The sequence below is a fragment of the Oryx dammah genome, unplaced genomic scaffold (genome assembly GCF_014754425.2).
Source record: "Oryx dammah isolate SB20612 unplaced genomic scaffold, SCBI_Odam_1.1 HiC_scaffold_21, whole genome shotgun sequence".
NCBI lineage: Eukaryota > Metazoa > Chordata > Mammalia > Artiodactyla > Bovidae > Oryx > Oryx dammah.
The window spans coordinates 52,158,837-52,186,562 of record NW_024070205.1 but is presented as its reverse complement, the minus strand read 5'-3'; the positions used below and the strand labels follow the sequence as shown (position 1 = coordinate 52,186,562).

The 27,726-nt window shown below is 36.5% G+C and overlaps 1 protein-coding gene across 1 annotated transcript in view; it reads left to right on the top strand.

Annotated features, from left to right (window-relative positions):
• The window catches only part of DNAH14 (dynein axonemal heavy chain 14), a 361,705-nt gene that overhangs the window by 192,118 nt on the left and 141,861 nt on the right, over positions 1 to 27,726 (top strand). The window contains exons 40-47 of the mRNA XM_040262849.1: positions 2,592 to 2,673; positions 7,544 to 7,773; positions 12,430 to 12,546; positions 20,554 to 20,712; positions 21,997 to 22,132; positions 23,702 to 23,763; positions 25,140 to 25,324; positions 27,113 to 27,241. Coding sequence (XP_040118783.1) covers positions 2,592 to 2,673; positions 7,544 to 7,773; positions 12,430 to 12,546; positions 20,554 to 20,712; positions 21,997 to 22,132; positions 23,702 to 23,763; positions 25,140 to 25,324; positions 27,113 to 27,241 — 1,100 coding nt within the window. The remainder of the gene's footprint in view (positions 1 to 2,591; positions 2,674 to 7,543; positions 7,774 to 12,429; positions 12,547 to 20,553; positions 20,713 to 21,996; positions 22,133 to 23,701; positions 23,764 to 25,139; positions 25,325 to 27,112; positions 27,242 to 27,726) is intronic.

The following is a 27,726-nucleotide window of genomic DNA, read 5'->3' as shown; positions in this document are numbered from 1 at the left end:
AATAGGCAAAGGAGTACGTCAAGGCTGTATATTGTCACCCTGCTTATTTAACTTCTATGCAGAGTACATCATGAGAAACGCTGGGCTAGAAGAAGCACAAGCTGGAATCAAGATTCTGGGTGAAATATCAATAACCTCAGATATGCAGATAACACCACCCTTATGGCATAAAGTGAAGAGGAACTAAAAAGCCTCTTGATGAAAGTGAAAGAGGAGAGTGAAAAAGTTGGCTTAAAGCTCAACGTTCAGAAAACGAAGATCATGGCATCTGGTCTCATCACTTCATGGCAAATAGTTGGGGAAACAGTAGAAACAGTGTCAGACTTTATTTTGGGGGCCTCCAAAATCACTGCAGATGGTGACTGCAGCCATGAAATTAAAAGACGCTTACTCCTTGGAAGGAAAGTTATGACCAACCTAGATAGCATATTGAAAATCAGACATTACTTTGCCGACTAAGGTCCATCTAGTCAAGGCTATGGTTTTTTCAGTGGTCATGTATGGATGTGAGAGTTGGACTGTGAAGAAAGCTGAGCACCGAAGAATTGATGCTTTTGAACGGTGGTGTTGGAGAAGACTCTTGAGAGTCTCTTGGACTGCAAGGAGATCCAACCAGTCCATTCTGAAAGAGATCAGCCCTGGGATTTCTTTGAAAGGAATGATGCTAAAGCTGAAACTCCAGTACTCTGGCCACCTCATGCGAAGAGTTGAGTCACTGGAAAAGACTGATGCTGGGAGGGATTGGGGGCAGGAGGAGAAGGGGACGACCGAGGATGAGATGGCTGGATGGCATCACTGACTCAATGGACATGAGTCTGAGTGAACTCCGGGAGATGGTGATGGACAGGGAGGCCTGGTGTGCTGCGATTCATGGGGTCGCAAAGAGTTGGACACAACTGAGCGACTGAAGTGAACTGAACTGAACTCTGCATATAGGTTAAATAAGCAGGGTGACAATGTAAACCTTGTCATTCTTTCTGAATTTTTAACTAGTCCTTTGTTCCATGTCTGGTTCTAACTGTTGCTTCTTGACCTGCATACAGGTTTCTCAGGAGAAAAAATAAGGTAGTTTGATACCCCCATCTCTTTAAGAATTTTCCACATGTGCTCAAAATCCATGAGTTCTATCTTCCAGACTAGGAATATTCCCACAATTCCACACTGCTCCCCACCTCTTCTCATCCCACCAACCTCTCATCAGTTTGTACTGTTTTAAACAGTAATTTTTCAAATGTGAGTGTAGAGTCTTCCACAGTCTGATAAAAACAAATAACTTTTAGCCTTTTCAATGATGCATTTCCCTTTAAATTTCTTTCTATGAAGAAGGTTCCACATGTCTTATCTTGCTGGTTATGAAGTAAACAAGGATCCCATCTTATACTTGCGAGTCTTGACAGTAATAGACACAGAGAACTGAAAGTTCGTACTCTATGATGGATTACCTCTTGTCTTAGTGAGACAAGCAGTATCTGGTCTGCAACAACCCCATGCATCTGGGATTAAACTGGATGCTTTCTGCTCCTTTGAAGATAGTGTCACCAGAACATGTGTGAATGACACTCACAGAAGGCACTCAAGAGCACCATTCACCTGTTTCTTACAGTGTATAAAACTCAGGAACAGCCAAGTGGGAGAAATGAGCAAAGCACAGGGGAAGAGGGTGGGAAGCTTCCATCTCTCTCTGAGAGCATCACTCTTCCAGCATATTCCTGTGTTCATTCTCCCAGAAGTTCCCTATGTTATTTTAATATAAAGAAGACAAATATTATAAAAGAATAAAAAGCTTAAAGGAATAATCAATAATCATTCACTCTTTGTGTTCCTCTGTGAAATGGATGACTTGAGGAAAAAATGAATGATGGAGAGTAGAAAAGAGACAACTACAAACTGTACCTGTGTGATGTTTACTTTGATATAGTTTTCTTTGAAACGTACAGCTTTCTTTTTTAATGCTTCATGTATTAGAACTCATTTATTATTTACTTTGTAATGCACACCATATTTGATGGTGGTGACTTGAATATTTTAAAGTTTTTATTTTGGCATAATCAAACTTACAAAAAGTTGCTAGAATAAAATGATGAACATATGTATACAGATTTGTTCTTCAAATAAATAATAATCATGTCAACAATTGCAGGTACATTCTCTGCTCCTCTCATCTTAGAAAAAATAACATACTTTTGATGGGATATGATAACTAGTTGGTCTGATAAGTCTAAGATACTGATGTGAAATAAGGATGTTCTATGACAGTTCACAAAGTAAACAGTGGTCAAGGTTGCATGTGTGTGTTCTAAGTCACGTCAGTCATGTTCGACTCTTTGCGACCCTGTGGACTGTAGCCCACCAGGCTCCTCTGTCCATGGGATTCTCCAGGCAAGAATACTGGAGTGGGTTGCCTTGCCCTCCTCCAGGGGATCTTCCTGACCCAAGGATCAAACTTGTATTTCCTGCGGCTCCTGCATTGCAAATGGATCTTTATGGCTGAGCCCCGGGGGAAGCCCATGTTAAAGATAACACCTCATTCATTAACCAGCTAAATTTTAGGTCTGTTGTTAATTGTGGAAAAATTCTCTTTCTTTTTTAAGGTGAAGACTTGAAGGACATTTCATCTGAGGAGATAATTTCACATTCAAAAGTTTCTGTCAAATTCAAAGATGTGGAAAACAGGTCAGCTACATTCATTCAAAGATATGTTTTATTAACTACTAAGTGCCAAACACTCTAATAGAAACAGGATTATCTGCCAATAAACCAATAATCTATGACTTCCTAATATCAAAATTCAATTAAATTTATTTTATTCCAATTTAGAGGCTCTGTATATCTAATACAAGATCACCAGATTTTGGAAAGTTATCTAAGTAATATGAATACGTTTGTCCAGACACTACATATTTGAGAGTGGAATAAAGTTGATGTGAATTTATTTTATGAATCTGCCCTTTATGAGCTGAGAAATGTTGAACAAGTTACTAAATATTTTTGATCTTTGATTTTTTTCATTTATAAATAAAACTGGAATAATGCTGTGATGTGCCGGATATCTAGAGTAGTAGCTGGTATAGAGTAAATGCTCAATAATTATAATTATAGAAACTATAGCGATATAGTTGTGCTCACCCCACAATTCTGCCACAATTTTGTAGGATAGGGTTTCACTATTGAGGCTTTCCTATATTTCATTTTGAGATCCTAAGACATTTATGCCACATTTGCTTTTAAATGATAGAACATTGTAAATATGGTTTTTACCTGTCAATTCTGCCTTCAAATTCATTCATTTATCTACATCTTGATCATCAGCATCCTAGACCAAAAGTTTGTTATTTCTTTCCTATACTGTTGCTATAACCTCCTAAATTTTTCCAGTTTTCTAGTCCATATCTAACATGACAACCATATATTATTTTTAATTTTTATTAAATAGCAAGTAGCCATAAAAGGATATTTATAAAGTGTGTGCAAGATATAAATAATAATACACAAACATTCATGTATACACCACTCAGTTATTTTTTTAAAAGTACTGGTTTATCTTTGAAGTTCCCTAGTGTACCTATCTAAACCTTATGCCATCCTATCATCTGAGATAACTACTATACTGAATTTTGTGTTTATTAATATATTCCTAAGCAGTATATTTTTCAACTTTGCATGTTTTAACTTTAGTGGAATCACTATGTTCTTCTGTGACTTGCATTTTTGTTCAAAGTTATGTCCCTCTGATTAATCCATCGTACATGTAGGGGGTCTTCATTCATTTTCACTGCATATTTCTTTGTGAAAATATGTCACAATTTGTCCATTCATAAGCATAGGTTTTAACTATTTGGTGACATCCATGTGTAATTGTCTCTTGTGTTGTTGGAAAAGGGTGTTGCTATGATCAGTGTGTTCTCTTGAAAAACTGTTAGTCTTTGCCCAACTCATCTTTTACTTCAAGGCCAAACTTGCCTGTTAGTCCCAGTATCTCTTGACTTCCTACTTGTGCATTCCAATCCTCTGTGATGAAAGGGACATCTTTTTTTGATGTTAGTTCTAGAAGGTCTTGTAGGACTTCATAGAACCAGTCAACTTAAGTTTCGGCATAGACTTGGATTACTGTGATGTTGAATGGTTTATACAACATTTTAAAGACATTATAGACAATTATTAAAGGCAATGGTCTACACAGTCAGCAAAAACAAGACCTGGAGCTGACAGTGCTCAAATCATCAGCCCTTATTGCAAAATTCAGGCTTAACCTGGGCCATTCATTCTGACCTAAATCAAATCCCTTATGATAGAGATTCATAACATTTTACAGGATGCAGTGATTAAAATCATCCAAAAAAAGAAGAAATGCAAGAAGACAAAGTGGTTGTCTACGGAGGCTTACAAATAGCTGAGAAAGCAAAAAGCAAGAGAAGAAAAGGCAAAGGGGAAAGGGAAAGATATAATTCAACTGAATGCAGAATTCCAGAGAACATCAAGGAGAGGTAAGAAGGCTTTCGGGAAAGACTGGAGACCTCTTCAAGAAAATTGGAGATATCAAAGGAACATTTCATGGAAGGATGAAATGAATACAGAACAGAAATGGTAAGAGCCTCACAAAAGCAGAAGAGATTAAGAAGAGGTAGCAAGAATATACAGAACTACACACAAAAAAAGGTCTTAATGACCTAGATAACCATGATGGTGTGGTCACTCACCTAGAACCGGATATCCTGGAGTGTGAAGTCAAGTGGGCCTTAGGAAGCATTACTACACACAAAGCTAGTGGAGGTGACAGAATTCCAGCTAAGCTATTTAAAATCCTAAAAGATGATGCTGTTAAAGTGTTGCACTCAATATGTCAGCAAATTTGAAAAACTAAGCAATGACCACAGGACTGGAAAAGGTCAGTTTTCATTCCAATCCCAAAGACAATGCTGAAGAATGTTCAAACTACTGAACAATTGCAGTCATTTCACATGATAGTAAGATTATGCTCAAAATGCTTCAAGCTAGGCCTCAGCAGTACATGAACTGAGAACTTCTGGATGTACAAGGTAGATTTAGAAAAGGCAGAGGAACCAGGGATCAAGTTGTCAACATTCATTGGATCATAGAGAAAACAAGGGAGTTCCAGAAAAACATCTACTTCTGTTTCATTGATTATGCTAAACCCTTTGACTGTGTGGATCACAACAAATTGTGGAAAATTCTTCAAGAGATGGGATGGGAATATCAGACCACCTTACCTGTCTCCTGAAAGACCTGTATGCAGGTCAAGAAGCAACAGTTAGAACATTACATTGCACAACTGACTGATTCTGAATTGGGAAAGGAGTATGTCAAGGCTGTATATTGTCATGCTACTTATTTAACTTCTATGGAGAGTACATTACATGAAATGCGAGGCTGGATTAATCACAGCTGGAATCAAGATTGCTGTGAGAAATATGAACCACCTCAGATATGCAGATGATACCACTCTAATGGTAGAAAGTGAAGAGGAACTAAAGAGTCTCTTGATGAGGCTGAAAGAGGACGGTGAAAAAGTCGGCTTAAAACTCAACGTTAAAAAAACTAGTCACAGCATCTGGTCCCATCACTTCATGGCAAATAGAAGGTGAAAAAGTGGAAGAGGTGATAGATTTTCTTTTCTTGGGCTCCAAAATTACTGAGGTCAGTGACTGCAGTCATGAAATTAAAATATGTTTGCTCCTTGGAAGGAAAACTGTGACAAATCTAGACAGCATATTAAAAAGCAGAGACTTCACTTTGCTGGGAAAGATTCATATAGTCAAAGCTATCATTTTCCAGTAGCCATGTATGGATGTTAGAGTTGGACCATAAAGAAAGCTGAGTGCCAAAGAACTGATGCATTTCAATAGTGGTGCTGGAAAAGACTCTTGAGAGTCTGTTGATCTGCAAGGAGATCAAACCAGTCAATATTGAAGGAAATCAACCCCAAGAATATTCATTGGAATGACTGGTGCTGAAGCTGAAGCTCCAATACTTTGGCCATCTAATGCGAAGAGCCTATTCATTGGAAAAGACCCTAATGATGGGAAAGATTGAAGGCAAAAAGAGAAAGGGGCAGCAGAAGATGACATGGTTAGATGGCATCACCAACCCAATGGGCATGAATCTGAGCAAACTTTGGTAGTGGAGTAAAGGGGAGCCTGACGTGCTGCAGTCCCTGGGGTCACAAAGAGTCAGACACGATTTAGCATCTGAACAGCAACAACAACAACAAAGCATAAGTTGTTTTTTCAATTTGTTGGTTTTTACAAATATGATTGTGATTATTATTCTTGTGTGTGTCTCCTGGTATTTATATGCAAGAGTCTGATTTTTTTAAAAATGTAAATTAGAATGTTCCTTTGTTTTATGGCCATTTAATGACTTTGCATTACATTTAGAGTGGAAGGAGAAGTTTTGGCACAGCTTAAAATCCCCTTCCTATATCTCCAGACTTATCTTCTAAACTTTTCAACTAATTAGGTATGCTTCAAAGACACTGGATTTCTTTTTCAGTTCTTCAAACTTGTCGTAACCATTTCACCTCATGGTCTTCGCACATGTATGTCTTCTTCTCAAAATATTCTTCCTCATACATTTTTCAAAATTGCACTCATTCTTAAGGTCTCAGTTTAACTGTTAGTTGTTCAAAGAAGTCTTCCCTGACTCCCAAACTCTAAATTAGTTATCTCTACTAATATTCTTCACAGTATGCTTGACTCTTTATTCTTTATACATATCATGGTTTGGTATTCATTTTCTTGTCTCCAAAATAAGTGATCATATTTGTTTTGTTCAGAGTAACTGAGATATAGTAGGAATTCAAAAAAATATTTGCTGAACAAACTCTTACATGTGAGGAGAAATGTCAAATAAGATTATATACATGCATTATACATTAATAATTGCCAATAAACTTCAGTGATACATTTTTAAGATTTTCTTAATTTATAAGTAATTTTATGAAAACCAAATCTTGAACCATTCAAAATATCCTGAAATCAGGCCCAAATCTTTTGATTAGCCCCATCATCATTGGTGCTATCACTATGTTACTTGAGAGTCCCACAGCCCAAGATAACCTGGGTTGACCCAGACTGGAGAAGACTCTCCCCAGATTCTGCCTGCTTTTAGCCAATTTGATTTCAACTACCTATAGGACTTGTTTGAGAAGAGTACAGAGCGGATGACTATTCACTATGTCTATATCTTTCTACATTAAATGGAGACTTACCAGATTCTCTCCCAAGAGACAGATGAACTCTTAAGTAACAAATTGACCTAAAATAAAAGTGAACATCATTTATTACCTGAAATAAAGTTTGACTACAAATCTTTTACATATGTGGTACTTTAAAAATAAAAATAGTATCAGTGTATAATTTACATAACTTACCAAAGGTAAATTATATATTAACTCTAAAACTTCCATGTTAATACTTAACTATAAAAAATTTTAGTAACAAAATTTTGATGTGATGGTGCAATAAATTGCTGGACTGCTTTCTAAAAATTTTAATCTTCACCTTTCCACATCTGCCTACCACAGGGATGAAAATGCATGGTACATGGCAAAAAATCCTATTAAATTAAAAAAAACAATTCAAAAGCTTTTTGTGTTTGCATTTACTTGGGCATTTGGAGGAACTTTACAACGTGAAGACGAACATGAAGATGATATAATATTTTATCCAAGTTCTGAACCTGATTCACCTGCAAGAGTAACCTACGATTTTGACAATCTTGTTCGTGAATTATTTGAAGGCAATGCAAAAATAGGTAAGTTCTAAGGGAAAAGTCATAATTACGCATACTTCAAAATGTTAATTTGAAACTCATCATTGGACTTATATTTATTTAGCTCATCTGTTTAAATGTGAAGATTAGTGGTAAAAGAGGGTTAAATAAGCACACTCTAACATCCTTAATAGTACTGTGACAACTGCACAACAAGGAGGAGGCCCAGCTCAACATCCAGTGTAGGCTCTGGCCATCACAACACCAATCACAACCCCTATCAAGGGGATAATGGTCAGCATACACCAAAGAAAGAAAAAGCAGACATTCATACTAAAAATAGCCTCTAACAAAAATTACTAGACTCATGGAGTCTACATGGGGACACTGTCACATTAAAACAGCCCTTTAAGACCACAGTACATAACTATTTCTCCAAACTCATAGAGTCAGAGAGATATGAGTAGAATGAAGAAGCAGAGGAACCACTCCTAATTAAAAGATCAAGATAATTCCTCTGAAAGAGCAAACAATGAAACAACTATTTGCAGTCTACCAAATCACAAGTTCAAAAAGGAGTTAATGAAAATACTGAAAGAGTTAAGAAAGGTTATTAGTAGAAATGCAGATTGCTGTAAAAGTACCTAAAACTACAAACAGAAGCCAACTAAAATTTGGAAACTCATTTTCTAATACAAAAGCTGAGCTAAAGGCAATGATGGCAAACTGTACAAAGCAAAAGAATGAAAAAGTGACATGGGAGATAGAATAATGGAAATCACTTAGTCAGAAGAGCAAAGGGGAGAGAAACAAAAAAGAAATTAAAGGAATATATGTGACCTATTGAATAATATAATGCATTCCAATCTATACATAGAAAGAATACCAGAAGGATGAAAAAGAGAAAAGGGAGTTAAAAATGTATTTGAAAAAAGTATGGCTGACAGAAGGTGGGAGGGAGACTCAAGAGGAAGGGAACGTATGTACACCTATGGTTAACTCAGGTTGATGTATGGCAGAAATCAAACCAATGTTGTAAACCAATCACCAATCACTTAAAAATAAAGTTCTTTCTAAAAAAGTATAAAATAACTTTTAAAAAGAGATTATGGCTGAAAACTTTACAAATCTGAAGAAGGAAATAGATATACAGATATAAGAAACCCACATTAGGGCAAAGGACACACACAGATTGAAAATGATGGGATGAAAAAGTATATTTTATGAAAACTGAAATGTCAAGCAGGGATAGCAATATTCATATAAGACAAAATAAACTTTTTTAAAAGGCCATAAAGATAAATAAGGACATTATATAATGATAAAACAATCAATGCAAAAAGAGAATATTACAGTCATTAACATATGTGCACCCCAAATAGCACCCACAAAAATCAAATAAGCATTAGCAAAAATAAAAGGAGAAACTGACAGAAATGCAACAATAGTAGGAGATATTAATGCCCTGTCATGCCAGTGGACAGAGATCTTCCAGACAGAAAATCAATAAAGTAATGGAGATAATAAATGATAATAAATGATAAAATAAAACACACTTAATTGATATTCTCAGGACATTACATGCAGAAAAACCAGAATATATATTCTTTTCAAGTGCACATGGAACATTCTCTAGGAGTGACCATATACTTGGACACAAAACAAGCTTCAGCAAATTCAAGAGGATAAAAATTATGTCAAACACATTTTCTGACCACATATCATGAAAATATTAGAAATTAATCACACAAGGAAAAATGAGCAAAAGAATGATTACATTGAGGCAAAACAAAATGCTACTACAAAGCCAATGGATCTATAATGAAATCAAAGAGGAAATTAAAAACTACTCTGAGGTAAGTGGTAATGAAAACACTACTATAAAAAACCTATTGGGTTCAGCAAAAGCAGTTCATAGAGGAAGATGCATAGTGATATAGGTCTTCCTCAAAAAAGAAGAAAAATCTCAAACAAACTAACCTATCATCTAAAATAATTAGAAAAAGATCAAACCAAATCTAACGTCAGCAGAAAGAAGGAAATAAAAATCAGAGAGTAAATGAATAAAATGGAGATTGGAAAGCAATAATAAAACATCACCAAAACCAAGAGCTGGTTCTTTGAAAGAGTAAACAAAAATCAGTAAACCTCTGGCCAATCTCATGAAGAAGAAAAGAGATAGGGCCCAAATAAACAAAATAAGAAATTACAGAGGAGAAATAACAACTGACAACAACAACAAAACCATAAGGGAATACTGTGAACAATTATTTGCCAACAATGACCCAGATAACCACCTAGAGCCAGACATCCTGGAATGTGAAGTCAAGTGGGCCTTAGGAAGCATCACTATGAACAAAACTAGTGGAGGTGATGCAATTCCAGTTGAGCTATTGCAAATCCTAAAAGATGATGCTGTGAAAGTGCTGCACTCAATATACCAGCAATATGGAAAACTCAGCAGAGGCCACAGAACTGGAAAAGGTCAGTTTTCATCCCAGTCCCAAAGAAAGACAATACCATAGACTGCTCAAACTACCGCACTGTTGCACTCATCTCACACGCTAGCAAAGTAAGGCTCAAAATTCTCCAAGCCAGGCTTCAGCAATACGTGAAGTGTGAACTTCCAGATGTTAAAGCTGGATTTAGAAAAGGCAGAGGAACCAGAGATCAAATTGCCAACATCTGATGGATCATCAAAAAAACAAGAGAGTTCAAGAAAAACATCTTAAAACATCTCTAAAACTTCTGTTTTATTGACTATGCCAAAGCCTTTGACTTTGTGGATCACAACAAACTGTGGAAAATTCTGAAAGAGATGATGGGAATACCAGATTACCTGACCTGTCTCCTGAGAAATCTGTATGCAGGTCAAGAAGCAACAGTTAGAATTGGACATGAAACAGCCGACTGGTTGCAAATTGGGAAAGGAGTACATCAAGGCTGTATGTTGTCACCCTGCTTGTTCAGGTTAGGGCTTTCCGCGTGGTTGCTATCCCACAGTCTGGTTTGCTAGCCCAAGATAGTTCCCTCAGGACATTGCCCTCAGGACATTCAGGCCTGGTCCTCACTCTAAGCAATGCAGCCCACGCCTCCCTGCCCAGCCCCCGCTTACTGGTGGCGGGTGCAGGCGTCTGCACTGCTTCTCTGCTGGGGGAGTTACCATTGGGCACATAATCTGTGGGTTTTAATTATTTATTTATTTTTCCTCCCAGTTATGTTGCCCTTTGTGGTTCAAAGGCTCACCACAGACTCGGCAGTGAGAGTGTTTCCTGGTGTTTGGAAACTTCTTTCTAAGACTCCCTTCCCGGGACTGAGCTCCGTCCCTACCTCTTTTGTCTCTCTTTTTGTCTTTTATATTTTTTCCTACCTCCTTTCAAAGACAATGGGCTGCTTTTCTGGATGCCTGATGTCCCCTGCTGGCATTCAGAAGTTGTTTTGTGGAATTTACTCAGCGTTTAAATGTTCTTTTGATGAATTTGTGAGGGAGAAAGTGGTCTCCCCAGCCTATTCCTCCGCCATCTTAGGACTGCTTCCCCTGCTTGTTTAACTTATATGGACTGGATGAAGCACAAACTGGAATCAAGATTTCTGGGAAGAATATGAACAATCTCAGATATGCAGACAAAACCATTCTAATGGCAGAAAATGAAGAACTAAAGAGCCTCTTGGTGAAAGGGAAGGAGGAGAGTGAAAAAGTTGGCTTAAAACTCAACACTGAGAAAACTAAGATCACGGCAATTGATCTCATCACTTCATGACAAATAGATGGGGAACAATGGAAACAGTGAGAGACTTTATTTGGGGGGGCTCTAAAATCACTGCAGATGGTGACTTCAACCATGAAATTAAAAGACGCTCGCTCCTTGGAAGAAAAGTTATGACCAACCTAGACAGCATATTAAAAAGCAGAGACATTACTTTGCCAACAAAGGTCCGTCTAGTCAAGGCTTTGGTTTCTGCAGTAGTCATGTATGGATGTGAGAGTTGGACTATAAAGAAAGCTGTGCACCAAAGAATTGATCCTTTCAAATTGTGGTGCTGGAGAAGACTCTTGAGAGTCCCTTGGACAGCAAGGAGATCCAACCAGTCCATCCTAAAGGAAATAAGTCTTGAATATTCATTGGAAAGAGTGATTCTGAAATTGAAATTCCAATACTTTGGCCACCTGTTGCGAAGAACTGACTCATTTGAAAAGACCCTGATGCTGGGAAAGATTGAAGGCAGGAGGAGAAGGGGATGACAGAGGATGAGATGGCTGGATGGCATCACCGACTCAATGGACATGTGTTTGAGTAAACTCCAGGAGTTGGTGATGGACAGGGAGGCCTGGCATGCTGCAATCCATGGAGTTGCAAAGAGTCGGACATGACTGAGTGGCTGAACTGAACTGAACTGAATAATACACAGTACATGATAATAATCAGAACTTCTGGGTAAGATTTCAAACAGTATCAGATAATGAATGATTCATCTTACTTTCTGGATCCAAAATAAGTCAGAGATAATAAAGCTTTGCTTTTATACAGTTAAAGATTAGAAGGAAAAATGATATGCCTGTTTTATGTGTTTGGTTATACCTTTAATGAAGAATTATTATTTCTGACCAAACCATCACATCTCTCAGATAGAGATCATATTCTTAGTTAAACATTCCGTGCATGAGACTCTTTATTTATTTATCATTTTCAAATGTAGGTATCAACCTTCCAAATGGTGAACATTCTATCTTTGGGTATTTTGTGGATATACAGCAATGTGAATTTATACCATGGTCAGAATTACTTCCTAATGTTCAGACACTAGTACAAAGAGGTAAGAATTATTTTAAGAGCCATGCTCTAACTTCGATAAACTATTGATATTGTTTTATATATAAAAGTGGTTATATCAGCAACTTTGAGGACTGACGTATTCCAAGTCTGTCCAGGAACTCATCTGGATCTGTCACAAGATAGTCTTTAAAAAATAACCTTTGAATATTGCTTTCTGAGCAAGTTTAAATGTACTAGTATTTGATTGAGACCGTTGTACATTTTTAAATTTTAGTTCACTAAAAATCTTGCCAGTGGAAGTGCTCAATATTTTAATTAGCATGATTATTGAAAGGAAAAAGGGAAAGGACGTCTTCTAAAACAAGTAAAACATATATGTAGCAACTCGATTGCAAAGGAACTTGCTAATTAAATAATCAGAGTTGGACAAATATGCATATGTGCTAAATCATTTTTATTCTCAATCTTCTTCTATGTATAGAAGAAAAAGATAACAGAAAATTGTTGTATTTCGAGAGTTTAGTTGAAATTGAGGCAGGAGCTTAATATGGACTAATAAGCTTCATGTAGATTTCTTGCAAATATAAAAAATTCAATGAATGCTAATTGAATTTAATTACTTTGAGATGAGCGTTCTCTCATAGAGAGTTTCAAAATTTAGTTATAAGATTTTTTGACAGAAAACAACCAGAAATCTCAGAAACATGAAGCATTCAGAAAATTCTAAATCTAAATTAATTTCATTGGAAATAACAAAGTTCTAGTGTACAGTATTTACCACAGTATTACAGTTATTTGAAGCCCCAATTGTGTATCATCTGGTAATGCTAGTATTGGTCATTTTTATCCTTAGTTTTCAGCATGAAAAAAAAAAAAACTGAACTATCAATGCCCATAACTCAGTGTCTTAGTGTACCATTCCACCCTTATGGGAAACTATAAAGGTGTTTTCTCCAAATCTAAGAACAACAGACTGGTTCCAAGTAGGAAAAGGAGTATGTCAAGGCTGTATATTGTCACCCTGCTTATTTAACTTCTATGCAGAGTACATCATGAGAAACGCTGGGCTGGAAGAAGCACAAGCTGGAATCAAGATTGCCGGGAGAAATATCAATAACCTCAGATATGCAGATGACACCACCCTTATGGCAGAAAGTGAAGAGGAGCTAAAAAGCCTCTTGATGAAAGTGAAAGAGGAGAGTGAAAAAGTTGGCTTAAAGCTCAACATTCAGAAAACAAAGATCATGGCATCTGGTCCCATCACGTCATGGGAAATAGACGGGGAAACAGTGGAAACAGTGTCAGACTTTATTTTGGGGGGCTCCCAAATCACTGCAGATGGTGACTGCAGCCATGAAATTAAAAGACGCTTACTCCTTGGTCATTATCTTACTCCTAGATAATATATTCAAAAGCAGAGACATTACTTTGCTGACTAAGGTCCATCTAGTCAAGGCTATGGTTTTTTCAGTGGTCGTGTATGGATGTGAGAGTTGGACTGTGAAGAAGGCTGAGCGCCGAAGAATTGATGCTTTTGAACTGTGGTGTTGGAGAAGACTCTTGAGATTCCCTTGGACTGCAAGGAGATCCAACCAGTCCATTCTGAAGGAGATCGAGCCTGGGATTTCTTTGGAAGGAATGATGCTAAAGCTGAAGCTCCAGTACTTTGGCCACCTCATGCGAAGAGTTGACTCATCGGAAAAGACTTTGATGCTGGGAGGGATTGGGGGCAGGAGGAGAAGGGGACAACAAAGGATGAGATGGCTGGATGGCATCACGGACTCGATGGGCATGAGTCTGAGTGAACTCCGGGAGATGGTGATGGACAGGGAGGCCTGGCGTGCTGTGATTCATGGGGGTCACAAGATGTTGGTTTCTCTAAATCACCAGGAGAAAGTCGGCTCCTTTCTGGGTAAAATCTGTTTTTAACAAGGCTTGGTTGTCTAGTTTTTCACACCAGGATTTGATACTGTTTAAAGTTTCCAGTTTTCCATGATGTCCAACCAAAACCAATCTTGTGGAGTCGCAAAGAATCGGACACGACTGAGCGACTGAAATGAACTGAACTGAACTGACCTGAAGACATTGCTTCCTCTGGCCCCAACTTACACTAATTGTAGGCAAGGGTTTAGGAGAAACTCAAACTCTCCAAGCTTTCAGACCCAAACTCATAACAGTAATCTTAGTATCACAGTATCATTTTTGATTCACCACCATATAATGCAAATCAGAAGTCCTGGTGTCACACCAGGCTACTCTGGTCTGTGGGAAGATAGCAAGTTCCAGGGTCAGGAGCACTGTAAACCCATTAGATCCAATCTGTTGAATGAAGAACAGCTTGATTTGGTTCTTGCAGAGAGGTCACTGCAGATCTTGGTGGCAAGGAGCACACTCCAAATACATAATGACAATGGACAGAAGTTCCAAGACTTCTCTCTTCAGAGAAGCTTTGCCACCTCCCTTTTTAAACTATTAATTTTGCTCTGGAAGGACCAATGCTGAAGCTGGAGCTCCAATACTTTGGCCACCTAATCCAAAGAGCCTACTCATTGGAAAAGATCTTGATGCTGGGAAAGATTGAAGGAAAAAGGAGAAGGGGGCAGCAGAGGATGAGATTATTAGATAGCATCACCAACTCAATGGACGTGAATCTGAGCAAATTGTGGGAGATAGTGAAGGAAAGGGGAGCCTGGCATGCTGCAGTCCGTGAGGTTGCAAAGACTCGGACGTAACTTAGCACCTGAACAACAACAATAACAACAAATATATATACATGAAAGTATAGGTACAATTATGTATTAAAATATGATATAGGATCAGTTTATTATGTATAAATTAAATAATATCATGCATCAATTTTAATCTAAAATAAAAGACTAAATATTTAACATCATCAGTTCATAACATTTAAGGATATCAATATCATTTTTCCCATGGTAACCCGTAGTATAAAAGATTGTTTGAGCATCACACTTCAAAAATTACCTTTTATGATTAAAGTTTTTTTCCCAAAAGCATTTTTTGTTTGAAAAGAGTACCCCTAATCTGTAGTCTTTTCATACTGATTATGATGTTCTCAAGGCAAGAATGCTGGAGAGGTTTACCATTCCTTCAAGACCTTCTAGGACTAACATCAAAAATAGATGTCCTTTTCATCATAGGGGATTGGAATGCAAAAATAGGAAGTCGAGATACCTGGAGTAACAGGCAAGTTTGGTATTGGAGTTCAAAATGAAGCAGGGCAAAGGCTAATAGAGTTTTGTGAAGAGAACACACTGGTCATAGCAAACACCTTTCAACAATGTGAGAGATGACAATAATCATACTGATTATATTCTTTGCAGCTGAAGATAGAGAAGCTCTATACGGTCAGCAAAAATAAGACCAGGAGCTGACTGTGGCTCACATTATGAACTCCTCATTCCATATTCAGGCTTAAATTGAATAAAGTAGGGGAAACCACTAGGTCATTCAGATATGACCTAAATCAAATCCCTTATGTTTATACAGTGGAGGAGATGAATAGATTCAAGGGATTAGATTAGGGAGACAGAGTGCCTGAAGAACTATGAACAGAGGTTCATAACATTGCACAGGAGGTGGTGACCAAAGCCATCCTAAAGGAAAAGAAATTCAAGAAAGCAAAGTGTTTGTCTGAGGAGGAAAGAAGCAAAAAAAAAAGGGAAAAAGGAAAAGGTGTACCTAGCTGAATGCAGAGGTCCAGAGAATAGCAAGGAGAGATAAGAAGGCTTTCTTATGTGAACAGTGCAAAGAAATAAAGGAAAACAATAGAATGGGAATGATATAATGGGAAAGAATAGAGATCTCTTCAAGAAAGCTAGAGATACCAAGGGAACATTTTATGCAAGGACGGGCACAAGAAAGGACAGAAACATCAAGGACCTAACAGAAGAGGAAGAGATTATGAAGAAGTGGCAAGAATATACAGAAAAACTTTACCAAAAAAATGTCTTAATGATCCAGATAACCACGATGGTGTGGTCACTCACCTAGAGCCAAACATCCTGGAATATGAAGTCAAGTGGGCCTTAGGAAGCATTACTACACACAAAGCTAGTGGAGGTGACAGAATTCCAGCTAAGCTATTTAAAATCCTAAAAGATGATGCTGTTAAAGTGCTACACTCAATACGTCAGCAAATTTGGAAATGATTGCAAGACTGGAAAAGGTCAGTTTTCATTCCAGTCCCAAAGAAGGGCAATGCCAAAGAATGTTCAAACCCATACAACGGCACTAATTTCACAGGCTAGCAAGATAATTCTCAAGTATTTCAATCCAGGCCTCAGTAGTGCGTGAACCAAGAACTTTCAGATGTACAAGCTGGATTTTATAAAGGCAGAGGAACCAGAGATCAAATTGCCAACATTTGTGGGATCACAGCAAAAGCAAACGAATTCCAGAAAAACATGTACTTCTGCTTCATTGACTATGCCAAAGCCTTTGACTGTGTGGATCACAATAAACTGTGGAAAATTTTGAAAGAGATGGGAATCTCTTACCACCAAACCACCTTACCTGCCTCCTGAGAAATCTGTATTCAAGTCAAGAAGCAACAATTAGAACTGGATGTGGAACAACCAACTGGTTCCAAATTGGGAAAGGAGTACATCAGGCTGTATATTGTCACTCTGCTTATTTAACTTATATGCAGAGTACATCATGCAAAATACCAGGCTGAATGAATCACAAGTTGGAATCAACATTGCCAGGAGAAATATGAACAATCTCAGATATGCAGATGATGCCATTCTAATGGCAGAAAGTGAAGAGGAACTAAAGAGTCTCTTGATGAGGGTGAAAGAAGAGAGTGAAAAAGCTGGCTTAAAACTCAACATTCAAAAAACTAAGATCATGGCTTCCAGTCTCACCACTTCATGGCAAATAAAAGGGGAAAAAGTGGAAACAGTGACAGATTTTATTTTCTTGGGCTCCCAAATCACTGTAAACAGTGATTGCAGCCATGAAATTAAAAGTCGCTTACTCCTTGAAAGGAAAGCTATGACAAACCAAGAAAGCATATTAAAAAGCAGAGACATCACTTTGCCCACAAAGGTCCATATAGTCAAAGCTATGGTTTTTCCAGTAGTCATGTATGGATGTGAGAGTTAGACCATAAAGAAGGTTGGGCACAAGAATTGATGTTTTTGAACTGTGGTGCTGACGAAGACTCTTGAGAGTCCCTTGCTCAACAAGATCAAACCAATCAATACTAAAGGAAATCAACCCTGAATATTCACTGGAAAGACTGTTGCTGAAGCTGAAGCTCCAATACTTTGGCCACCTGATGCGAAGAACTAACTGATTGGAAAAGACTCTGATGCTGGGAAAGATTGAAGGCAGGAGGAGATGGGAGCAACAGATTATGAGATGGTTGGATGGCATCATTAACACAATGAACATGAGTTTGAGCAAACTCCAGGAGATAGTGAAGGACAAGGAAGCCTGGTGTGCTGCCGTCCCTGGGGTTGCAAACAGTGAGACATGACTTAGCAACTGCAACAACAAATCAGTGGTCACCAGGGATGTGTTCTGAAGCTCAACATTCATTAATATACAATAAATGCTTATTCATTTCTATTAATAAAGCAATTTCCAGTGAATCCTGAGTGGGGATATAGGAAAACATATTATGTTTCCTTCTTTAATAATAATAGGACTTTGATGGTGGTAAAGTTAATTAGTAATATTAGACAATTTGGGACTATTATGCTAAGTTGATCCTACTTTTCTTTCCATATTCCTCTTATGTGAATTCTATGTGTGGCGTAAACTGCTTCTTGTCAATCATCTCCATGCTTTCCTGTCTCTCTGTGAATAAAGTATTCATGTGGTCAATTGGTTTTCCAATTAAACCTTCCTTGTAGCTAAATGTGGCCATGTAACCCAGTTCTAGACAATGAAATGTGAACAGAAGTGAACAATGGCACAAGGAGAGGGTGGGATGATTTGAGAAAATAGCCTTGAAACATGTACATTATCGTGTGTAAAAGAGATAGCTAGTAGAATGTTGCTGTATAACACAGGGAAATCAGCCCAGTGCTCTGTGGCGACCTAGAAGGGTGAGATGGGAGGAAGTGGGAGGGAGGTGCAAGAGGGAGGGAATATATATATACTTATGGCTAATTTGTGTCATTGTACAGCAGAATCCAAGACAATATTGTGAAGCAATTATCCTCCAATTTAAAAGAGAAAAGAATGTATTAATATTAATGTTTTCTGAGTTGCAAATTCTGGCTTCTGAGTTGCAAATATGGTGGCAGGACCTAAAATAACCATCTGGGACCTAAACATGGGAAGCGCTTGTTAACAATGGCAGAAAAAAGATGAAAGAAGCCAAGTGTGGGTTCCTGATACTATAGTGCTTACATATAAGCCCTGGACTGTTTTGTAAGAGAAGAATAAAATTCCACCTTCAAAACACCATTGTTATATTTGTATCCTTACTAGAGTAGACAGAACTAGTAAAATAATATAAATTTTAGTACCTATAAATAAGGCAGTAACTTGAAAAAAATCGTGATACCTGATGCTAACTTAAAAATCAGATGTTGGCAGCAAAGACTCAGGGTAGAAGTCTTGCATGAATGCTCACCCCTGTTATGCCATGGCTAACCACTTGGCAAAACTGCTACTTGTCATATCTTGGGAGCAAATCACGTGCTTACCAAACCTGTTGTTCAGCCATTAAGTCGTGTATTACAAAGGCTAATTTTTTTAATATGTAAGTAGCTTCTACAGTGCAAAATAAAAGACCAGCTGCCCATTTTCTATGAAAAACATGGATAAAGAATATAAATAAATACTTCATAGAAAAACAAATGGCTCTGAGATATAGTTGACTCATAATAAATGCAAAATAAACTAGAATTGATACATCTTTTTCACCTATAATATTGATGAGGATCAAAAAGTTTGATACTTTTGGCAAAGGGGTAAGGCCTCAAAGACTTTCAAACATTAGAGGACAATTTGTCAATATCTATTGAAATTATAAATCATATGTAAGTTTATAGTGACCCAGCAACTCTACTTATAAGAAATTATTTGACATATGTCCAAAAATGACATAAATTTAGCTTTATTTGTAATAGCAAAAGATTGGAAACGCCATAAATATCTATCATTGGAACACTGGTGAATATTTTATTATGCATTCATTAAATACAATGTTAATCAGAAAAAAGTCTTTAAGGTTATAAAAGGATCTCTAAAATTACACTAAACTTTTTAAAAATTGCAGAACAGTATCCACATATTGGGAATTAGGTAACCAGGACATAGAGAAAGAGAAAGAGACCGTGTATGCATACCTTTGCATACCATAGTTTTGAATTGTGTACCATGTGAATGTATTAATTTTTAATTTAAAAAGGAGTAAAATGAAAGATGAGGAAGTGAGGCTATGTAGTATTTAACCCTTTTGAGAGTTTTGGCTGTGTAATAGGAGGCTATGGGATCAAGAGAGATTTGGTTTCGTTTGGGGCGTCTGTGTGTGTGTGTGTGCATTTTCTTTCACATGAAATTGGCCATATTCACCTGATTTTTAAGAAAAATATCAATTTCATATGGTTCAATCACTAAAAAGATTGGCGATACTAGCACATATATGTTTATACAATGGAAAATTCCAATAGAAAGGACAGACTGATAGTGATGAGGGGGAAGAATTACGAAAGAAGTGATGTTCTTAAAAAAAGGATTGCAGGAGTCTTTGGCAGGAGAGTTAGTTTCATTTTTACTGGAGGGAAAGTAGAGACACTTATGTTGCATATGAGGGCATTTGAGTATGTTTGGTGGTAGAAAATCAGAGTTTGTATGTGGTGGACTTAGAAATGTGTGTTGTGAGTTCACCAGCCTAAAGTATGAATGAAAGGAGGCGCCCAGGCACTTGCAGCAATAGTGGCTTATATGTATATATTTAAATTGTTTTATAATGTACAGACTTTTCCAGAAAGTATTTAGTATCTAAAAGATGAAATTAACATTTATTTATAGGTCATTTAAAACTTTAAAAACATTTTAACAGGAACTTCAATACTAACTGATCCTCAAGGATCCAGTGAAAACCTCTTGAAGATAACAGAATGTGGAGAGAGCATTAATTATATTGCTACCAGAGACACAACATGCCTTTCTTTTCTTGTAAGCCTTCTTTTAAAGAATTCCTGCCCAGTACTTCTCACAGGTATTAAAAATATTTAAATATAATTTCAGAGTTAGGAAGAGCTTAATCGTTATGTAGTCCAAATATTTTATTTTATGAGTGGGAAAAAATATGCCCTGAAAAGATTTAGTACCTCTTTCAATATACATTCTTACTAACAGTGTATGAATTCCCATTTCCTCAGGTTTGCCAATTTTTGCTGTTTAGTCTCTAAGTTATGTTTGACTGTTTGTGACCACAGGGACTGTAGTCTGCCAGGGTCCTCTCTCCATGGGATTTCCCAGTCAAGAATATTGGAATGGGTTGCCATTTCCTTCTCCAGGGATCTTCCCTACCCAGAGATCGAGCACACATCTCTTGCATTGCAGGCGGATTCTTCATTGCTGAGCCACCAGGGAAACCCTGTTTGCCAATACAGAACATAATAAACCTTTTTCCTCTTTTCATTACCTTCAAGGTAAATTCCAGAAGTAGAGCTATCGGATTAATATAAGTATGGCCTACAGGGCCTCTGGGCTAAGGTCCTTAGAGGGCCGTTGGCATCACTGATTGCTTTACTTCAGTTTACACACATAACTACATGCAAGTCAAAAACAAAAAGAAACTGCCTGATTTTTAAAAAACGTGTACACGTAATGCCTCAACCCATTAAAATATTTCAACCCTTTACCATTATCAAAGGAGAAATTCAATACAGATTCTACTCTTTCTTAACATTTATTTCAATCCATTCAGTTATCTTTTCTAAGTTGTATTGCCTTTCACCAAAGGCAATAGTATCACTTTCCCAGTTCTGTATTCAAAGTATTCAGGCAAAATGAAGCTGGAAATCTCAGATAATCCATACCTTGCCTTCAGTTTGGTCAAAGGAAATTCTTAGTTTTACTTAATATTTGGTAAATTATAGGGTCATAATTTTCTGTTCTGTTGCAGTAAATCGCTAGTCATCAGATTTGTCTCCCAGATTGCGTTGGCAAAAAATTTCAGGGAAAAATAATTTCATGTAGTAGTTGTGCTGTGCTGTATGCAAAAAGGTTTGCCATAGATGTAAATGAACATTAGATTAAAGATAATGATTAACTCCTAATCTTTTCTTTCTAAAAAGATATAAATAACTCAAATGATTTTGAGAGGTTTACGTACTACCTTGTTTACCCATTCTTAACCACATTTTTTTAAATGGAAGAGCAAAAATACAGTTTTCATGCAATTCTCAAATATCAAATGTTATTGTTTCATTTTAATATGTTAGCAACTACTCATTTTCTTGTATATAAATCTAACCTAACATATTTTTCCCTTTAGGAGACTTTGGAGTTGGAAAAACCGCTGCCATTAATCAAATGCTTGAAAAGTTAGAGGGCTCAGGAGCATTTGATGTGAAATATGGATCAATTTTAGGAGAAGTCCTATTATATAATGAAATTAAAAAATCAAGGTTGTATACATTAAACTCTAAATTTGATTTGTCTGGTAAAAACATAGTTTGCCTTAATGTATAACTGTACCATATTTTAAAGAAGCAAACCTGTTATGTGAAAATGCAGAATTATTCAAAAGAGAAGTGAGAAGAATATCTCTACTTTTCCAGAGTATTAACAACTAGATTAATTTCTTTAAGTGAAAATGTCTTACTTTTATTTTAAAAAACTAAATTTAAGATCTCAGTTTGTTCTACATAACAAAGTGCAATTACAAACTATTTTCCTTCCTGGAAAAATACAACTAAAACATACAAATATTATGTAGCATATATCTGGGGTTTTAGTTTTTGTTTTTTGCATTAAAAATAAACTTCCTTCTTATCAAATATAAAAAGTATTCTTTACAAAGAACTTTGTCATTCTGTGTGTCTCTTCCTGAGGGGGAAAATAAAAAGGAATGAAAAAGAAATCTAAACTATGAAAATAAAGATTGTGTTTTAAGTTGATTCTGATTCTGTTAAAATATTAGAGAAGCCCAACATTGTTTGAATTGAATAAGAAACTATAATTACGGAGATATTCATATTGGACCTTTCCTCTAATCATGAGTCTTACATGTCCAACGACCTGTGTCACATGTATACTTGGATATCTCCTGAACATCTCTACATTAACATAGACAAAGTATAACTCTTGATTTCTCTTCCAAATCAATTCTTCCTCCAGTGTGTCTTGCTGCAATAAATGAGACCCAGTTATTCAAGCCTGAAACTTACAAATCATCTCTGAATTCCCCCTTTTCGCCTCACCTGCACATCCCCAATAAACTGATTCCTCCCAACCCCTGTGTCCCCATTTTCCTCTGCTGCATAGCCAGTCTTCTATTAGTCAAGTCTGTGCTGTCTTCAAAATACATCTGAATTCCTCTGCTTCTTTTTATTCAATGTCACTTTTAGTCCAAGCCACCATAACCTACTTCTCACACTGATGATTTTGGAATATTAATAGTATCCTTCTATACCTAAATAAGGTCTTAAAAAAGCAGAGAAATAATTTTTGAAGCATTTAATACAATAAGAATCTTTCCTTATCTGAAATATGATAATCAAAAATAATGGAGTCTGAAAAAATTGGTTTTACTATATGTTCAGTATTTAAACTGAAGTGACCATAAAGAAAGATAACATTAAAAAAAAGAAAGAAAGAAAGAAACCCCTGAAGACAAAACCAAAATAAAGGTGAATGGGCCTTTTGTTGAGTGAGCCATTAGGCAAAATGCATTTTATAAAGGGACAAGAGAGTTAATAGCTTACCATCCCTAGAAAATATCCTATAGCCTGGCATTTTAAGAATTTGTTCAGTTTGTTTTTTAAGAGTAAGCCCATGTTTTGTTAAATTCGAATATCAATTCTAATGGTAACTAATTTTATCTTTCAAAGTGTGAACAGGAAAAAGTGTATAGTTGTTTCTTAGTAGGCAATAAGAGTAAAATCAGCCAAACCTTGACACTTTCATTATATTTTGTTCAATTGGCTACTATGGTAAATAAGCTAATTTTGAATTCTTAAAACATTTTATTCCAATAGCTTCAAACAGAATATCAGCATCTTGCTTTCTGAAACTCATAAAACAGCAACTGGAGGTCTAGGTATGTATTACAGTAGTTTTAAAACCTTCCTATCTCAATCATATGCATGTCATTTCATACTGTCAAATATCTCAGAACAAAATTTTCAATTGTTAGTTTAAAATTTTAAATCTGAGAAACATCCTCTATCATCTGAAACTCTTCTACCCTACTCGAAAGCTAGAAAGAATGCTTATGGTAGATGGGTACTAAAATTGCTTACCAGAAAGCCAATATCCTGGCTCATCAGTGGAAACAGACTAAGTCTAGAAGTAACTGAAAGCGATATCTGTCTATCCTGCTCTTTAATGCTTTTAGAAATACTGCAGTAGAAAAGTTGTGATTCTATAAGTGAGTGAAGTCACTCAGTCATGTCTGACTCTTTGCGACCCTGTGGACTGTAGCCCACCAAGCTCCTCAGTCCATGGGACTCTCCAGGCAAGAATACTGGAGTGGGTTGCCATTTCCTTCTCCAGGGGATCTTCCCAACCCAGGGATCGAACCCAGGTCTCCTGCATTGCAGACGCTTTAACCTCTGAGCCACCAGGGAAGCCCCAGTTCTCAAACTGAGCTTCAGGAACCTCAGCCTTAAAAATCTGATTTAGTAGTGTGGGGAGCAACCGCTCTGTTCTGAAGAGGAAAAGATGGGTGGTCCAGAGATAGCTATAGAATGGGAAAGGGAGTCTAGCCCCCAAATTCCTGCCAGAAGAGTTGTTTGGTTTTGTTTTTACCAAAATAATCATCCATCCCAAATAATTCTTCTAGATGATGCTCATTCAAGGAATGTGTCCTAATTTCAGTGCCTTTACCTGCTGCTTTTAGCGTTTCATGTGTAATTTTGTTATAAATATAGTATGTTGGAAATCTAAATATTTTAAAAGCAGAGAAAGTTATATGTGTGCATTGTACATAAATAAAAAGAGGGTTCTATGAGTTTTCATGGATTTCCGAGGTGGCTCAGTAGTAAAGAATCTGCCTGTCAATGTAGGAGACGCAGGCTCGATCCCTGGGGCAGGAAGATTCCTTAGACTAGGAAATGGCAACCCACTCCAGTATTCTTGCCTGAGAAATCCCATGGACAAAGGAACCTGGCAGGCTACAGTCCATGGGGTTGCAAAGGGTCGAACACACTGAGCAACTGAGCACACCTGGGTTTCACACTGTTCCATTTGACTATGGTTGCAAAGAAACACTCTTAACCACACAAAAGTAAGGGAACACTTGGAAACATTTTATAGTTGGCATTCCTTCTCTCACTGAAATGTCCTCAGAGTAATTTCTTGAAAATGGCAATAGTAGAGTAAAATTATGTGATTTTTATATTTGTAATCACTTAGTAAAGCACAAATATTCTGAAAGTATTCTAACTTGACCTTTTTCTATATGTGGCATCATAGATAAGATTACTAAAAAGGCAGAAGTTAAAACTGATGAAAGTTCATTTAAAAATACTAATAAAGGAATTATAGTCTCTGCGATAAATTTTAACATCAATACGTCAGCTGCCAGAACTAAGGAGATGATTCTTAAGAAGTTAGTAAGAAGAACTAAAGACTCTCTTGGAGCACCAAGAAACAATAGGGTAAAACATCTCCCATACCTGTTGACTAATATGCTTATACTACTCAAGTGATAGTGACTTACTTTAATTAATACTAATATATGGGAAAAGACAAGTGTAACTACACTCCTGAACATGACTAGAAAATTCACTTTATAATGGAAACTTTGGTTTCCAGATCAATATAACTCCATTTACAACATGAAGAATTGTACTGATTCAGAATTATTAAGGCCCAAAGAAGCTACTGGAATCTGAATTAAATGTGAGTAGATAAGGCCAGAAAATGAGTTAGATGTCAGTGACCTTTTTTTTTAATTTTATTTTTACTTTATTTTACTTTACAATACTGTATTGGTTTTGCCATACATTGACATGAATCCACCACGGGTGTATACAAGCTCCCAGTCCTGAATCCCCCTCCCACCTCCCACTGTCAGCACATTTTTTTCCAAACGAAAGGGAAAGAACTTTGTGATATCCACAGCATCAAGGAAAGGTACTAAGAGAATAGATTGCTTTGTAATAACTTGGACAACTCCTACTTTCTTGAAGTGGTATTGGGCGTTCCTTATTTTTATTGTCAGTCTGCTTGGTGCATTACTAACTGTCCACTTGAAACAAACCCTCTGTCACAACTGAAATTTACAATCAGTGATTCCAGTCATTTCCTAAAATAAGCTCAAGGTCAAGATTCAGGATTGATTAGTAAGAAAATCACATGAGGGCCCTTAAGAACCCCTGAGTTTTACCCCTGTGCCCTTCAATTTTGAGAGCTTTCAAGGGTTTGATTCAGATTTCCCTTCCTTAATTTTAACTGAAGATTTAAATGACTCTTTACTTAATTGGGTATGTCTTAAGATTTTTGAAAAGAATAATAATTGGTCAACCTAATCACAGAAATGAAAAATGCAAGTAGGTGAAATTTTGGTCAAATTGGTTTACCTATAATTACCCAGTTTGTGATAGAGGGCAGAGTATCTTACCCAAAAAAGATGATATTGATATGATAGTTACAAATTATGTAATTAGATAATTCAAAATAAATGGCTGTCTGTATTTTTTAAATCTTTACTTGTTTTACAAAGATTAAAGCAATCTAAAGGGGCTAATTCATGTGAAATAATTAATACAATCAGTACACTTAAATGCATAATAGTTTCAAAGGTAGAAAGTAACACAGGTTTGAAAACTGGAAATGTACCTGACTTTTCTGCTGGTTGCCCCTGACAACAGCATTTGCAGCAGAATTTCAAGAGTCTAGTTCCCGATAACAATTTTATTCCTAAATCAGGACACATGTTAAATAAATAATGAAATACCTAAAACAGTGCATTGCCAATAGCAGGCATGCAGTAGGTAAATGCTGCATGAATAATATCCACATTCCTGTGTAATAACCTTGATAAGATTACTTTAAAGTGAAGTCACTCAGTCATGTCCAACTCTTTGTGACCCCGTGGGCTGTAGCCCACCAAGCTCCTCCATCCATGGGATTCTCCAGGCAAGAATACTGGAGTGGGTTGCCATTTCCTTCTCCATTGTCTACCATCAAATACATTTCTAACTATAATTAGATATAATTATTGGAAGTCTATAGAGAATGAGTAGTTTCCACTCTTTTGAGAGATTACTGTTTTCTAAAATCATATCTTCAAAGTAGAATTTGGTCATCTGCTTTTTAATAGAAAACTACACATCATTACATATAATTTTCTTCTTAGTATATTCTTAGCATAGCATATTTAATATTCCTAATTCATAAACCGAGTTTAATGTGTGTTTTTAAAACCTTTTGTCTTCTTTAAGATTGTAATTTTTATTGATGATCTGAATATGCCAGAATCAGATATGTATGGAACACAGCCACCCCTGGAGTTAATCAGACAATTACTAGATATGGGAGGAATTTATGATACTGAAAAAGTTACATGGAAGGTACAGTTTATACTAAGATTTTCTTCATGTTAACTGTTGTTATGTAACAATAAGTTAAATATTTCTAACAATGTTGAGTGAGTTAAACAGGATATTTAGAAAACCTAGCCAAATGGACATAAAGCTGAAATCTTAATTTAACAATTGTAATTACATCTTGCAATTCAGCACAAGTCTATGGGTTCACAGAAATTCTACTTTTAGTAGGATTAAATCTTAATAAAAATTGCAATAGGTTTGGTTTCTGAGTCAAAAACATGCTCACTACTGTTAAACACATTAATAGTTATTCAAATTTTTCAGTGCCTCAGCAACTATTGCATATGAGAAAAGCTAGTGAAAATGTGGCTTAAGAAATATATTCTTAATCTCTATGTAAGACTCTTTCACATCTTTATTTTCAAGAACATAAAGAATTTTCAGACCTTACATACAGGGTCAAAAAAATTCCAAAGAGATATTTTTATGTAATTATTTTTGATTCA